A 12,283-nucleotide genomic window follows, 5' to 3' on the forward strand; every position below is an offset into this window, starting at 1 on the left:
CTGCGACGCGTTTATTTTGTTTGCCAACACTCAAATGGTTTGCAGCTCACCTTAAGCCTGGCTCACTCCCAATTAAAAAGGCTTTAATAACGCCCTGTCTCATCTCACAGCCTGGCAGGGAAGTTGTACACGCTGTTGGTCTGAAGAATTTGGGATAAACACCTCGTTCTGCAGTGGAAATGCAGCACAATGTGGTTGTACCTGGAATAAAACGTGTCTGTTGGAAAAGAGCGCGTGCTGAGGTTTAGTCACTCTCTGATTAGGCCTCATTTTAGAGCCCATAAGCAATAAATGCTCAATTATCTTCTGCTTATTGTATCTTAATTTGTGAAGAACTGACACTGAGCAAGAAAGTTGAGCCAACGTGATAATTTATGGATGAAACGCTTTTCCTTGTCTCCCTCTCACACCTGGGAAAGGGATTCTCCTTCATGGATTGCCTTTGTTTCTTTGGGCAGCAGAGCTCGGCGTCCTCTCCCCACGAATTGCTGTTAATGATTCTCTGTTGAAGAAAAACAAGCTGGTGTGATGGCCTAGTTTGGGGGGGGGTTATCTCAGATTACTGTCAGCTGTGAAGAAATTAGTGCTGGTCCCAGATTTTTGATGGATTTTGAGCAGAATATAGAATTTGTGTTGGAAATCTGCTCTTTTGTGCCTGCTGACCTGTTTCAGCCAAATTTGAGGGAGGAAGAGATAAGGGCATAAAGCCCTGGCAGAGAGGAGACACGAGTAAATGTGCTTGTGAGGGACACTCAGCTTTGTCATCTCTGTTTGGGACCTTCTGGCTGGTGAACTCCTCCATGTGGCTCAAACCAGACTCCAAACTGGTGGCAGAAAGCTCCAGACTTTGGGGATAAGTTGCAGTGGTGAGTGTAGAAGGGATTGTCAAGCACATGGAAGGAAGGGAAAACCCTACGGTGGTGGGTGCTCTCAGCAGGTGCAGGGCCAAAGTCTCATGAAAGCAGGTTAATAGTTCCTGTGTTTGTGGCACTCCCTGTCTGATGTTGGGTTTGGGTCTCTTCCCCCTGCCAGGACTACATGCAGAACGTCCACGGGAAGGAGATCGACCTGCTGAGAACCACTGTGAAGGTCCCTGGGAAGAGGCCACCCCGGGCCACCTCTGCCTGTGCCCCCATTGCCAGCCCCAAAACCAACGGCCTCGCCAAGGACATGAGCAGCCTGCACATCGCGCCGAATTCAGGTGAGAGACGCCGGGCTGGGGACACCATTCCCAGTGTCTGGGGGCTGGGGATGGTGTCTGTGCTAACTGGGAGTGTCCCAGGCCAGCTGGGACAGGACTTGGAGCAATCTGGTCTAGTGAAAGGGGTTCCTGCCCATGATAGGGCAGTTGGAACTGTGTGGTCTCTGAGGTCTCTTCCAATCCAGACTATTCTGTGATTCACAGATCCGCTCATGGGGAAGTTTTCAAGCCCTTGCTGCTGGTCTGTCCTCCACCAGAGATTCTGAGTCACCCTCAATGCCTGTCTTTGTGTATTTGTTACCTTATACTTGCCCAGAGGTGACCTCAGCACTGTCTATAACTACCTGAAGGGAAGTTCTGGCCAGGTGGGAACTGGTCTCTTCTCCCAGGCACTCAGCAATAGGACAAGGGGGCACGATGGGCTCAAGCTCTGCCAGGGCAAATTGAAGTTGGAGAGCAGAAAAAACTTGTTTGCAGAGAGAGTGCTCAGGCATTGGAATGGGCTGCCCAGAGAGGGGGTGGATTCCCCATTCCTGGAGGTTTTTCAGCTGAGCTTGGCCGTGGCACTGAGTGCCATGATCTGGTAAAGGGACTGGAGTTGGCCCAAGGGTTGGACTTGATGATCTCGGAGGTCTTTTCCAACCCAATCCATTCTATGATTCTATGATTCTGTATGTCCGTGGAAATTAACAGACAGCAAGAACTGATCATCTACTAAGGGTAGTACTTAGGAAAAATATATGCTGTGTGATTTGAAAGGGCTCTTTATGGCTTCCTGGTGGGATCCACAGCCCTTGTTTCTGCTTTTAGAAGGATTCATAATTTTGGACTTTTTAAGAGCAAGATTCTTCTATAGAAAGCTGTTTTAATTTGTTTATGGAAGTAGTTTATAGCTCCTTGAGAGCTCTAAACAAGGAAGTTTATTGTTCCCTGAAGTACTTGTCCATACAGCTGAGTGGATTTTAAAAAATTACATTAAGAGAAAACATTTGAGACAATTTATCTCGTGAAATGCACAGCTTACACAAAACTCATAATGGTCTAGTGGAAGTTCTGTCAGCATGTTTGGGATGGTGTCCATAAAGTGCCAAGTGCCTTCTGCATTTCTGATGCACACAGAGCCCTCCAGCACCCCAAGCACACCCACTGCTGGCCCTGGGCAGCACCTGGGGCAGGAGCAGCACGGAAAGGAGCTCAGTCACCTGGAAATCAGGAATCCTCCCTTGGGGGTGATGGTTATCTCAAGCTTCACAGGATCCCAGAGTGGTTTGGGTTGGAAGGGACCTTAGAGGTCACCCTGTTCCAGCCCCCAGTGCTCCAAATCAAGGGGTAATTCCCTGGGTTTCTGCACCTGTATTAGGAGAAGATTAAGTTTTATTCCTTCCAATTGGGAATGCTACTGGATGAGATGGATTTCTAAGGTGGTGCCACTGGGCAGACACCCCTGGAGTTTGCTATTTGATTTGGGTGGTACAGGGAGTGCCTTTGTTTCTCACCATATTTCATAGTTTAGGGAAGAAAAGTGCTGGACTGAGTTAATAACCCAGGGGTGAGATGTGTCAGTTGGAGATTTCTGCTTTGAAGCCACTTGAACACAGGTGGAATTACTTGATTGCTGCAGAGAAGTGTGTTTGTGAAAACATACTCAGAGATACGTGACAGAGTTTACAGCATGGAATTTTGCTGGGTTTGCACATGGTTGGATTGGCAGTGCAGAGCAGAGCCCTCCCTGGCAATGCTGGGAGGGAGGGAGGGAGGGAGCACCGAGGGTGTGTCCTGCCAGCCTGGGGCCTGAGCACACTGAGAGAGGTCCATCATTCCAGAAGGTGGGACTGCTGGAAAACAGCTCTGCTTTTACATTGTGGATTTCAGGTGACACTCTGGGAGTATCTGGAGCTTCTGTCCTGTCCTCTCTCTTGGCTTCTTCATGTTGCTTAGAAATACTGAAAGACTTTGCTGCTGTTGGTGTCTGGTCAGTGTCTGCTGCTGGTTAGTGGATTAAAATCAAACATTAAATGGAACTATTCACCAGTAAAGTATTGCTTTTAAAAACAAAGAAATGACAGTGACAGTAAGAACTTAATGGACAGACTGGATGTGGGAATTCCCTGCCAGCAGCTCAGCCCTGCACCAGGCCAGGTGTGCCTCCCAGAGCTCTCGTGCTCAGGTGAGGCTCACGAGCTGCACTGCAGGGAGGGCTTTTACAATATTAGGGGAGTATTAATATTGTAAAAAAAGACACTGTTCCAAGCTGTGCCTGGCTGGTTAATCTGAACCTTGCTGTGGTCAGATGTGTTTGTCACAGCTCCTGTTGGGTGGGACACCTGCAGGTGCTCAGTGCTCGGTTCTGGGGTGCCAGGGGAGTGTCTGATGTGACTGCACTTACCTGGTGTGCAGCTGAAACACCTTCAGACTATCCCTTGCAGGCTGTGCTGCTGTCTCAGAGCTTTTCCTCAGTTGTTAGTCCTGGGAAAATGTTGCCTTCAGCTCACTTAAGGCTTTAAAACCGATCACAGGGCTGAACTTGTTACAGGTTTCTCATGAAGCTGTGTAAGGATGAGGTTTGGACAACACCAAAGGAATCAACACTTGCTGTTTATTTTTTTAGGCCTGTGAATTCACAACATTCTCAGTGCTCCACGTTACCCCTTCCCCAAAGCAGTCAAATAGTGCTTATGTTAAATGATGTCTTCATTTAAAGCCATGGCCAGTCAGTTAAACAGTGTTTGGAGCTGCCCCTTAAGGATGGATTTCAGTGCCAGTGTGGCCAGCAGATCTATGGATTAGATGCCTGTTGGGGTGCCTAGAACTGACATGCTGTAAATTAATTTTTCACAAATGCTCAGCAGATCGTTTCGTCTGGCTCTTGGTGGAATTTCTTGTAATTCAGGGTAGCTCTTCCTTTTTCTCATCTTCCCCTTCACTCTCTGAGGCCTCCTGGACCTCAGAGATCATTTGCATCAAACACCTTCTGATTTTTCTCCCACGTGGTGAGATTCTTTCCCAAGGTGCTTCCCATCATTCCTGTGGGCACAGTAGAAGGAATTACCCATCAGGGTGATGTTGTGAATTCAGGAGGGGCAAACCCAGTTATTTGGCAATGTAAGTTGTAGCAGCTGAGCAGGAACTGCCAGGTTTGCTGTGAGGTTTCACTGATGTGGAAGGCAAAGTTTAAAAGCCTGTCATTCCTAGCACATGGAATTTTGGTGTGCTTTGTGGCATTTCTGGTCTCAACACGATTGTTTTTCAGGTTTTAAAGACTTTGCCAAACAGACATACAACAACCATCTGTCAGTGATGGCTGTCCCTGTCCATGAATGTTTCCACCCCAAACAAAGCAGGTGCAACTTGGGGAAAAAATCATCTTACCATGAAAAGCCCAGTTCCAGTCCTGGAGAATTTCCATTTCAGATATGTAAAAATATAAAGGCCTTTCTGATAATCTATGAAGAAAAAAGCCTCAAGATCTTTACTCTTTCCTGCTGGGTTTCCCCTGGCCCAAGGGCTGGAGGAATCCTTCTCCCTTGGCATCAGGCCATGGTGGTGGAAGGCACATGGGCACAGTCATGGCAGGACAGTGACCAAGCTGGGAGAGAAACAGCAGGAGGAAAAAGGAGTATTTTTTGAGCTCTGTCAGAAAGCAGAGAAATGACTGGAAGCTGAGGCTGCTCCTGCAGCTGCAGAGCCAGACACAGCTGGGAAAAGGTTGACTTTCAGTTGGAAACTGGGCTCTGGGCCTTCTTGGAGGTGCAATTTGGGGTTTGTCCTGAAAGAGCTGGGAGTCTGTGTGGCAGCTTCTCCCAGCAAATACAGAGGGACAGGGAGTTGGTTTAGTTCTGTTACCTGTGTTAGATACAGGCCTTAAACAACAGATCGTTAACTGTGGCTTTAGGAAAGGTTCCTGTTCTTGTAAGCCAACCTTGTGGAGATCTGAGTTGGGGGAAATAGATGTTTATTCCCTTTAATCTAAAGTTTGTGTTACTTTTCTGGTATCTTAAATCGAAGTTGACAAAGGATGCTGAAGTAACTGAAATTTAAATTAAATTTCCATGGCACTGAGCATCATTCTTTTGATGCAACTCAGTTGGAAGTCCTTCAGAAAAGGAGAGCTCTTGGACTTGCTCAGTTCCAGCTCTCTCCAGTAGCTGTGAGGGAAATGGAGCAGGGCCAGAGTCCTGTCTGGCCCTCTGGCCAGTCCCTCTCAGAGCCTGACTCAGCCCTTCCTGACTCTGGAGCAGAACTGGGTCCAGGTTTCATTTGCTCTGGGATTGGGTTGGATTTGACTTGGCTGACCTGAAGGTGAACCTGTTCCTGACATCCCTCCCAGGAGTCATTTATTTCCTGTCCTCTCCCAGCAACCCAAAGCCTGAGCTGCAGCAAGAGCCACTGATGTAGAAAGTTCACATCTAAAAATAGCTTATGGTGTAGGGATAAATTGTTTCCTGATTAACACTTCATTTAAATAATTTGGTGCCATTAAATTTACTTACAGTAGTGACTGTACAGTATGTGAAGTATCCCAAAATGTGTGAGTTCCACAGCCCTCGTTAAGGGTGCTGGGGGTTGTTTTCTGCTAACTCTGTGTGACAGACACCTCGGATGCCACAGGAGCAGCAGGGTGAGTTTCTGGCTGTTACTAATTGTGATCCTCTATCAAATCATTGGTGGGGTTTGTAGAGCCACAATACTTTTTTTTTTTTTTTTATTGGAGGACACTGTGAGGATTCAGATGTTACAGTCAGGGTGCTGCTGAGTGAAAATGTTTATCCAGCCAAGGGCTCCAGTGCTGGACTGAGGCCTAAATTCCTGAGCTGCTCTGCCTTCTTCACTTGTGGGTGACTGAGGTTGTGTCCTGGGCAGTGTGCACTCCACAGAGCTGGCTCTGCTGTGGTTCCCACAGCCTGGTGGCTGGTGGGAGTTGTTTGTCACTCATTTTCAGTCTGATGAGGTGCGTGAGGTGATTGGACTTAACACGAAACATTTTCCGCGCTTGGACTCGAGTGTGGGTTTGATGGATTTGCCACGGAGCCCAAATGCAAGTTTGTGACTTACTTTTGCCATTAATCACAGGAGTCAATTTTCCATTTGGTTGGGTTTGCTGTGGGTTCAGTGATGTACAGCTGCTGCAAAGGGAAGGAGAATTGTCAGTTTGCTCGTTTCTGAGGAAAAAAAGCCCAATTTGAAGTGCATCCGAGATTTCCCTTTCATCCCACTAGAGGGGGATCCCTCAAGGTCATCCTCTCCCGTTCCTGTGGACTGGGCTTTGCCCTTTCCAGAACTAGAGAGCAATAAACTTTCACTGCAAGTGCCTTATATTCCTCAGTGATGTGGGGAAAGGAGCAGGGCATGTATTAGCCTTAATAAAATAAATATTGGATAAAATAACTGCATTTGTTAAATATTGGGAAAAAAATGAGTTAGCTTAGATTTTCTTTTCAGGGAAAGAAGGGGAGAGGAGCTGTGTGAGGACCTGTCCTGAGGTGGGCAAGCAGTGCCCGTCCCCAGCGATGGGTGGGTGGGTGAAGGGTAGGAATGTGTCGTGGAGCTTCGGGAAGGTGCTTCTGGTTGGATGTGCAGACCTTTGCAGGGTTGCTCATTCTGCTCCCCCCAGAGATTTGCACACATTAAAGCCATCGGGAGGGTTGGAGCTGATTTACCAAACAGGGGAAAAAATTCACAAATGTGTTTGGAGTATTGAACTGCCGTTGACATCCAAAGTCCCAACCATGCTGTTTTCCTCCACACTCCAGCAATCAGGACATCCAGCAAACCCATAAAAAACCAAACTAATAGCATGAATATTCAGTGACCTAGAATACTAATTATTGTCATGAATATTAATGTGATCGGACTTGCTTTTTCCTCTTCTCTTTCTCTCTGGCTCTCTTCCCCCCCCCCCCCCTCTATTTTTTTTTTTCCACTCAGCCGGCTCTAAAGATGGACCATAATGAGAGCATTTAAGAGAGAGAGCGCTCTCCGCCGTGACAGGGACCGGGGTAATAAGGAGAGCTTGATTAACGTGGTGCACTTGGGGGAGAGATGAGAAGATTCACGTGTGCCTGTTGTGGGGGAGGCAATGAGGCACCGGCGGCTGTGTTGCTGCTCCCTCAGATTAATGAGGCCTAAGAGTGCATTAGGAACAGTGACAAAGGTTTGATCTAATGGGCTCAGTCATTTTTCCTTTGAGTGACAGACGCACAGAAGTAATTGGCTGTGCAGAATGGCAGCTCATTGGCAGTACTTAAGGATACATTATCCCCGTTGTGTGGCCCGCAGAGGCTGTTTATCAAAACTGCTCACACTGCAGACATGCACTCACTTAGCTGCTGTTACAGTGGCAATAGCTATAAAAGGGAAAAAAGTCATCTCACATTCGGAGCTATTGTCTCTTTTGCGAAAATAAAGTTTCTTTGTTCCGTTTCCTTACCAGGCAGGAGGATACAGGGATGCCGAGGGGAGGATACAGGGATGCCGAGGCAGTGGGATACAGGGATGCCGAGGGGGAGGATACAGGGATGCCAAGGCACTGGGATACAGGGATGCCAAGGCACTGGGATACAGGGATGTTGAGGGGAGGATACAGGGATGTTGAGGCAGTGGGATACAGGGATGCCAAGGCACTGGGATACAGGGATGTTGAGGCAGTGGGATACAGGGATGCTGAGGCAGTGGGATACAGGGATGCTGAGGCAGTGGGATACAGGGATGCCAAGGCACTGGGATACAGGGATGTTGAGGGGAGGATACAGGGATGCCGAGGCAGTGGGATACAGGGATACAGGGATGCCGAGGCAGTGGGATACAGGGATACAGGGATGCCGAGGCAGTGGGATACAGGGATACAGGGATGCTGAGGCAGTGGGATACAGGGATGTTGAGAGGAGGATACAGGGATGCTGAGGCAGTGGGATACAGGGATGCTGAGGCAGTGGGATACAGGGATGCCGAGGCAGTGGGATACAGGGATGTTGAGGGGAGGATACAGGGATGCCGAGGCAGTGGGATACAGGGATGTTGAGGGGAGGATACAGGGATGCCGAGGCAGTGGGATACAGGGATGCTGAGGGGAGGATACAGGGATGCCAAGACAGTGGGATACAGGGATGCCGAGGGGAGGATACAGGGATGCCGAGGCAGTGGGATACAGGGATGCTGAGGGGAGGATACAGGGATGCCGAGGCAGTGGGATACAGGGATGCTGAGGGGAGGATACAGGGATGCTGGCAGTGGTCCCTCCCCATCCCAGAGAGGCTCTGGATGCAGCTCAGGGGAAGCTCCCAGAGTTGGGTCAGTTAATGGTGACAGTGCAGGCGAGATCTACCTCTCCCTCTCCAGTTCCATGATGAAGAACTTCCACAGGCAGTCCAAGGGATTAAGGAGGTGTTTTACATGCCTTGCCTAAGGACCCCACACGTGGGAGCAGCAGCAGCATCCCTGGGAAGGGTCTCATTCTGTGCTGTTATCTTCTGCCAAGTTCAGTCCCTGGATCTCAACAGGAATCACAACCAAATAAGAGAAGTCCAAAGTGGAGCATTTGCCCCTGTGAAACCCCCTCACCTCTGGGTCTTAAAGCAGGTAACCTCAGTCAGGACTTGCCCAGAAAGCCAAGCAAACCTTGTTTATTACTGTTATTTGTTAAAACTACTGAACAAGTGTGATATGCCTGCTAGGAAAGGAAAACACACTTTGATCCCAACAGAATAAATAGTTGGGGATCTTGGGCAGGAGCCCGTGGTGAAGATCTTGGGCTTAACTTTCTTTTCGAAGAGATGTCTCCTCTGATGACTTAATTTTGCTCCACGCTTGCTGTGTGGCTTTGGCATGCTCTGAGAATAATGGCTTTCCTCGTTATAGTCCCAGCACCACGTCCTTCACTGCCAGGATGTTTCTTGGCACTGCCTTGTTTGTTCATTAGTGCTGACCCCGCTCGGTCTGTGCGCTGCTAATCGAGCCCGGTTAGTGGGGATGGAGATGGAAGGGCTTCCTCTGTGAATAGCTGCTTATCCTCAGGAATTGTGTTCAGTAAATAGATGCTTCTGGAAAAAAAAATGTTACAAATCAGTAAAGCCCACAAGCAAGTTGTCTGCTGCAGTATTGAAAGTGATTGTCAGCTTGTGGAAGGAGAGTTTTAACGCTGGAACCAGGGTGGGTTGGAAAGATTGAGGATCACAGAATGCTTGGGTTGGAGGGGACCTGAAGGATCACCTTGTTCCACCCCTCCCTCTCCTTCTTGTTCCATGTACGAGTAAGTTCAAGTCAGTTTAAATCCCTGATAAACCCAGGGCAGGAAGCTGTGCTGCTTCCACACTGCCAGCGGGGTTGGAGCAGAATCCATGGCAGTGCCTCAGGGAATTCACCCACTCACAAACCTGGCTGTGGGAGCTGGGGCTCTCCAGCCCTGGTCCCACAGCTGCTGGTCTGAGAGGCAGCTGGGCACTGCCTCCCTTCCCATGGGCTGAGCAAAGGAGTGGGAAGGAGCTGTTCTCTGAGACTCCAGCACAGCATGAAACTCCAGAGCGGGTGAGGAAAGGAGGATCCATCTGTAAAAGATGGATGCTGAGACAGCAAACTGATGGAACCCAGAAGAGCCATCCCCAGGTTTTCCTGCTCCCCAGGTTCATTCCTGTCAGTGAAGCAGAGGCAGAAGGTGCAGCTTGGATGGTCAGACACTTGCAGGAAGGGTTTGTCCACTGGAAAGATTTCTGCACAACTCTGGGAATTAATTCCTGAGTGGGATGCAGAACTGAGGGCAGAGGAGGGGATGCTTTCCATCTTTTTGCAGCCAGCAATGGGGCTCTCCCTTTCCCTTGCCCCCCTCCTGCCTGAGGAGAGCTGTGGGAGCAGTGCTGGGTGTGGGCTGGGAACAGACATCCCACAGCCAGGCTAACCTACTTGGCAGAGCCTTGGCTGCATTAGAGGGCATTTCAAGAATAGGCACAATTCCTGCAACACAGATTGACCCAACATGATTTGAAACAATTAACCCTCTGATATCAAGAGTCAGGATTTCCTGACCCACAACTCTAATGTATTTTTCATTAGTTCTAACAGCTGGTGAGCGCAGCCCTCTGGCCTTAAGAGGTTTATTTCCTTCTTTTTTTTTTTTTTGAATTAAAACTCGTTGTGAACATGAAGAGCTTGGCACAAATAAAGCATGGCCATGGCAATGGGGTGCAGTTTGTCTGATTCAGCCTCTCTGCAGCTCTTGCATGCTGCTGTCTCATGGAAAAATATAGTTCTGCTTCACGACTCTGGTGGTGTCTGTCTCATAAATCCACGAGTGTGGTAGTTGCACTCAGGAATAGAACTTCTTGTAGCTGATTTGTTTGGGAGAAGCCACAGATGTGTCTGCAGCAGGAAGCAAAGATCATTTGTGTGCTGAAGTCACTTCTGTCTCCCTTCGTGGGGTCTGGTTGTGAGTTATGTCCGTTCTGCATGTGTGGTTGGTGGGTGGTGGAGTTGGTGAAGGCTGGAAGTGAGGAGTGTTAAAGTAACCTGTGCTGCCTGGTGGTGATTCACTGTGTTAGGAGGTTAAAAAGCAGCAAAAGAGGGATTGTTGACGTGTTCCCACAGTGCTGTCCCTGCAGGGGCGGGGTGACAAAATCCCCGAGTGGTTTCTGTTTGTTGGGCAGTTACTGCATGTCTGTAAGGGCACATTTATATCAACCTCAGTTGTTTGTTACATTCCATTTTTTGTCACAGAGCTTTTATCTTTTGGCTTTCACTGACCAGATCCACCCTTACCATCCTGCACTCTGTACAAATTTTTGTTATTTTCACAGAATCCCAGACTATTCAGAGTCGGAAGGGACCCACAAGGACCATCGAGTCCAACTGTTAAGTCAATGGCCCACACAGGGGATTGAACCCCTGACCTTGGCATTGTCACAACCAAGTTTTAACCAACTGAGCTCATCTCAGGGTCTTTCATAACAACTCTTAAGTATTGCCATCTGACCTTGCGTTTTTGGTCTGTTGTTTTGGGAATCCGAAACAACCGTGTAGGAAGGGCTGAGGTGGCTGCCTTGTTTTTGGGGATGGAGACACTTCTGCCCCAGGCTGTGTGTTCTCCCAGCCTCTCATTCATTACCTACGGACTCACTTAATTCCTCTTGTGCCCACTCCTCTTGTGCTTGCTCTGCGCAGTGATTTGTACTGAATAAATGGGGATATAAATTGGATTGGGCCTGAGCACACTCACTTCTCATGGAGGCCCTTCTGCTGAGCGTTGGCCAATCCTGGAAATTACCTTGAGTCTTAATTTGGAAGGGTTTTGTAGAACTTAATTGTCTGAACGTTTTGTAAGCGGGATCGTAACGGGGTGTTTTATAACATCAGAAAAGATAGTTTTAATAAAGCTGTCTAGAGCTAGAAAGAGGAACTCTTCCTTTGATGCTCCTTTGGTAGATGAAAACATTTTTGTTCAATAGGAGACCAGCATCTTTTTTTTTTTTTTGCTCATTTGAGACAAGTTCTGGCAACATACTGATATTCATTCAAATATAAATGCCATATTCCCTTTGAAATGCAAATTGTTTAAAGAAAAATAGCATATGGTAGAGGTAAGTACCTTTTCAAATCAGCTCCCACACTTTAGGGATGTGAGTACAGCTAAAATTATTCTTTGGAAAGAATCTGGGGCCTTTGACACATTGAAGCTTGAACTAATCAAGGCTTCCCAGTAAGCATATACACATATCCATATCAAGGAAACAGTGCTGAGAATACATGGATTAGCATAGTAATTTAACTGCCCCCTGCTAATCAACTTAAGCAACCAGCTGATGCATTTAGGATGTGTCTGAAGAGGCAACTCTCAAAGCTCCAGAGTGGGCCAGGTAGCTGGCCAGGGGATGGGGTTAATGTGAAGGGGGGTGTCTGTCTGTCTGTCTGTGGAGCATTCGATGTGTCATGAGAGCCACACATCTCCCAGCACCTGGATGGACAGGGGGCATTTAATCCTGAGGGTGGCAGGGCTGCCAGACTGGCAGCAGGAGGGGCAGAGCTGAGCTGGGTGGCATCTCTGATCAGTCAAGTGTTACATGATGGCACTTGGCACCCAGTTTGTGCTTGCAGCCCACA

At 48.3% G+C, this 12,283-nt stretch overlaps 1 protein-coding gene across 6 annotated transcripts in view; it reads left to right on the top strand.

Moving 5' to 3' along the window:
• The window catches only part of AGAP1 (ArfGAP with GTPase domain, ankyrin repeat and PH domain 1), a 320,698-nt gene that overhangs the window by 199,524 nt on the left and 108,891 nt on the right, over nucleotides 1-12,283 (top strand). For all 6 annotated transcript variants that reach the window (XM_071562998.1, XM_071562999.1, XM_071563000.1 and 3 more), the window contains exon 11: nucleotides 1,033-1,201. In XM_071562998.1, coding sequence (XP_071419099.1) covers nucleotides 1,033-1,201 — 169 coding nt within the window. The remainder of the gene's footprint in view (nucleotides 1-1,032; nucleotides 1,202-12,283) is intronic.

This window comes from Pithys albifrons, chromosome 8, assembly GCF_047495875.1.
Source record: "Pithys albifrons albifrons isolate INPA30051 chromosome 8, PitAlb_v1, whole genome shotgun sequence".
Taxonomy (NCBI): domain Eukaryota; kingdom Metazoa; phylum Chordata; class Aves; order Passeriformes; family Thamnophilidae; genus Pithys; species Pithys albifrons.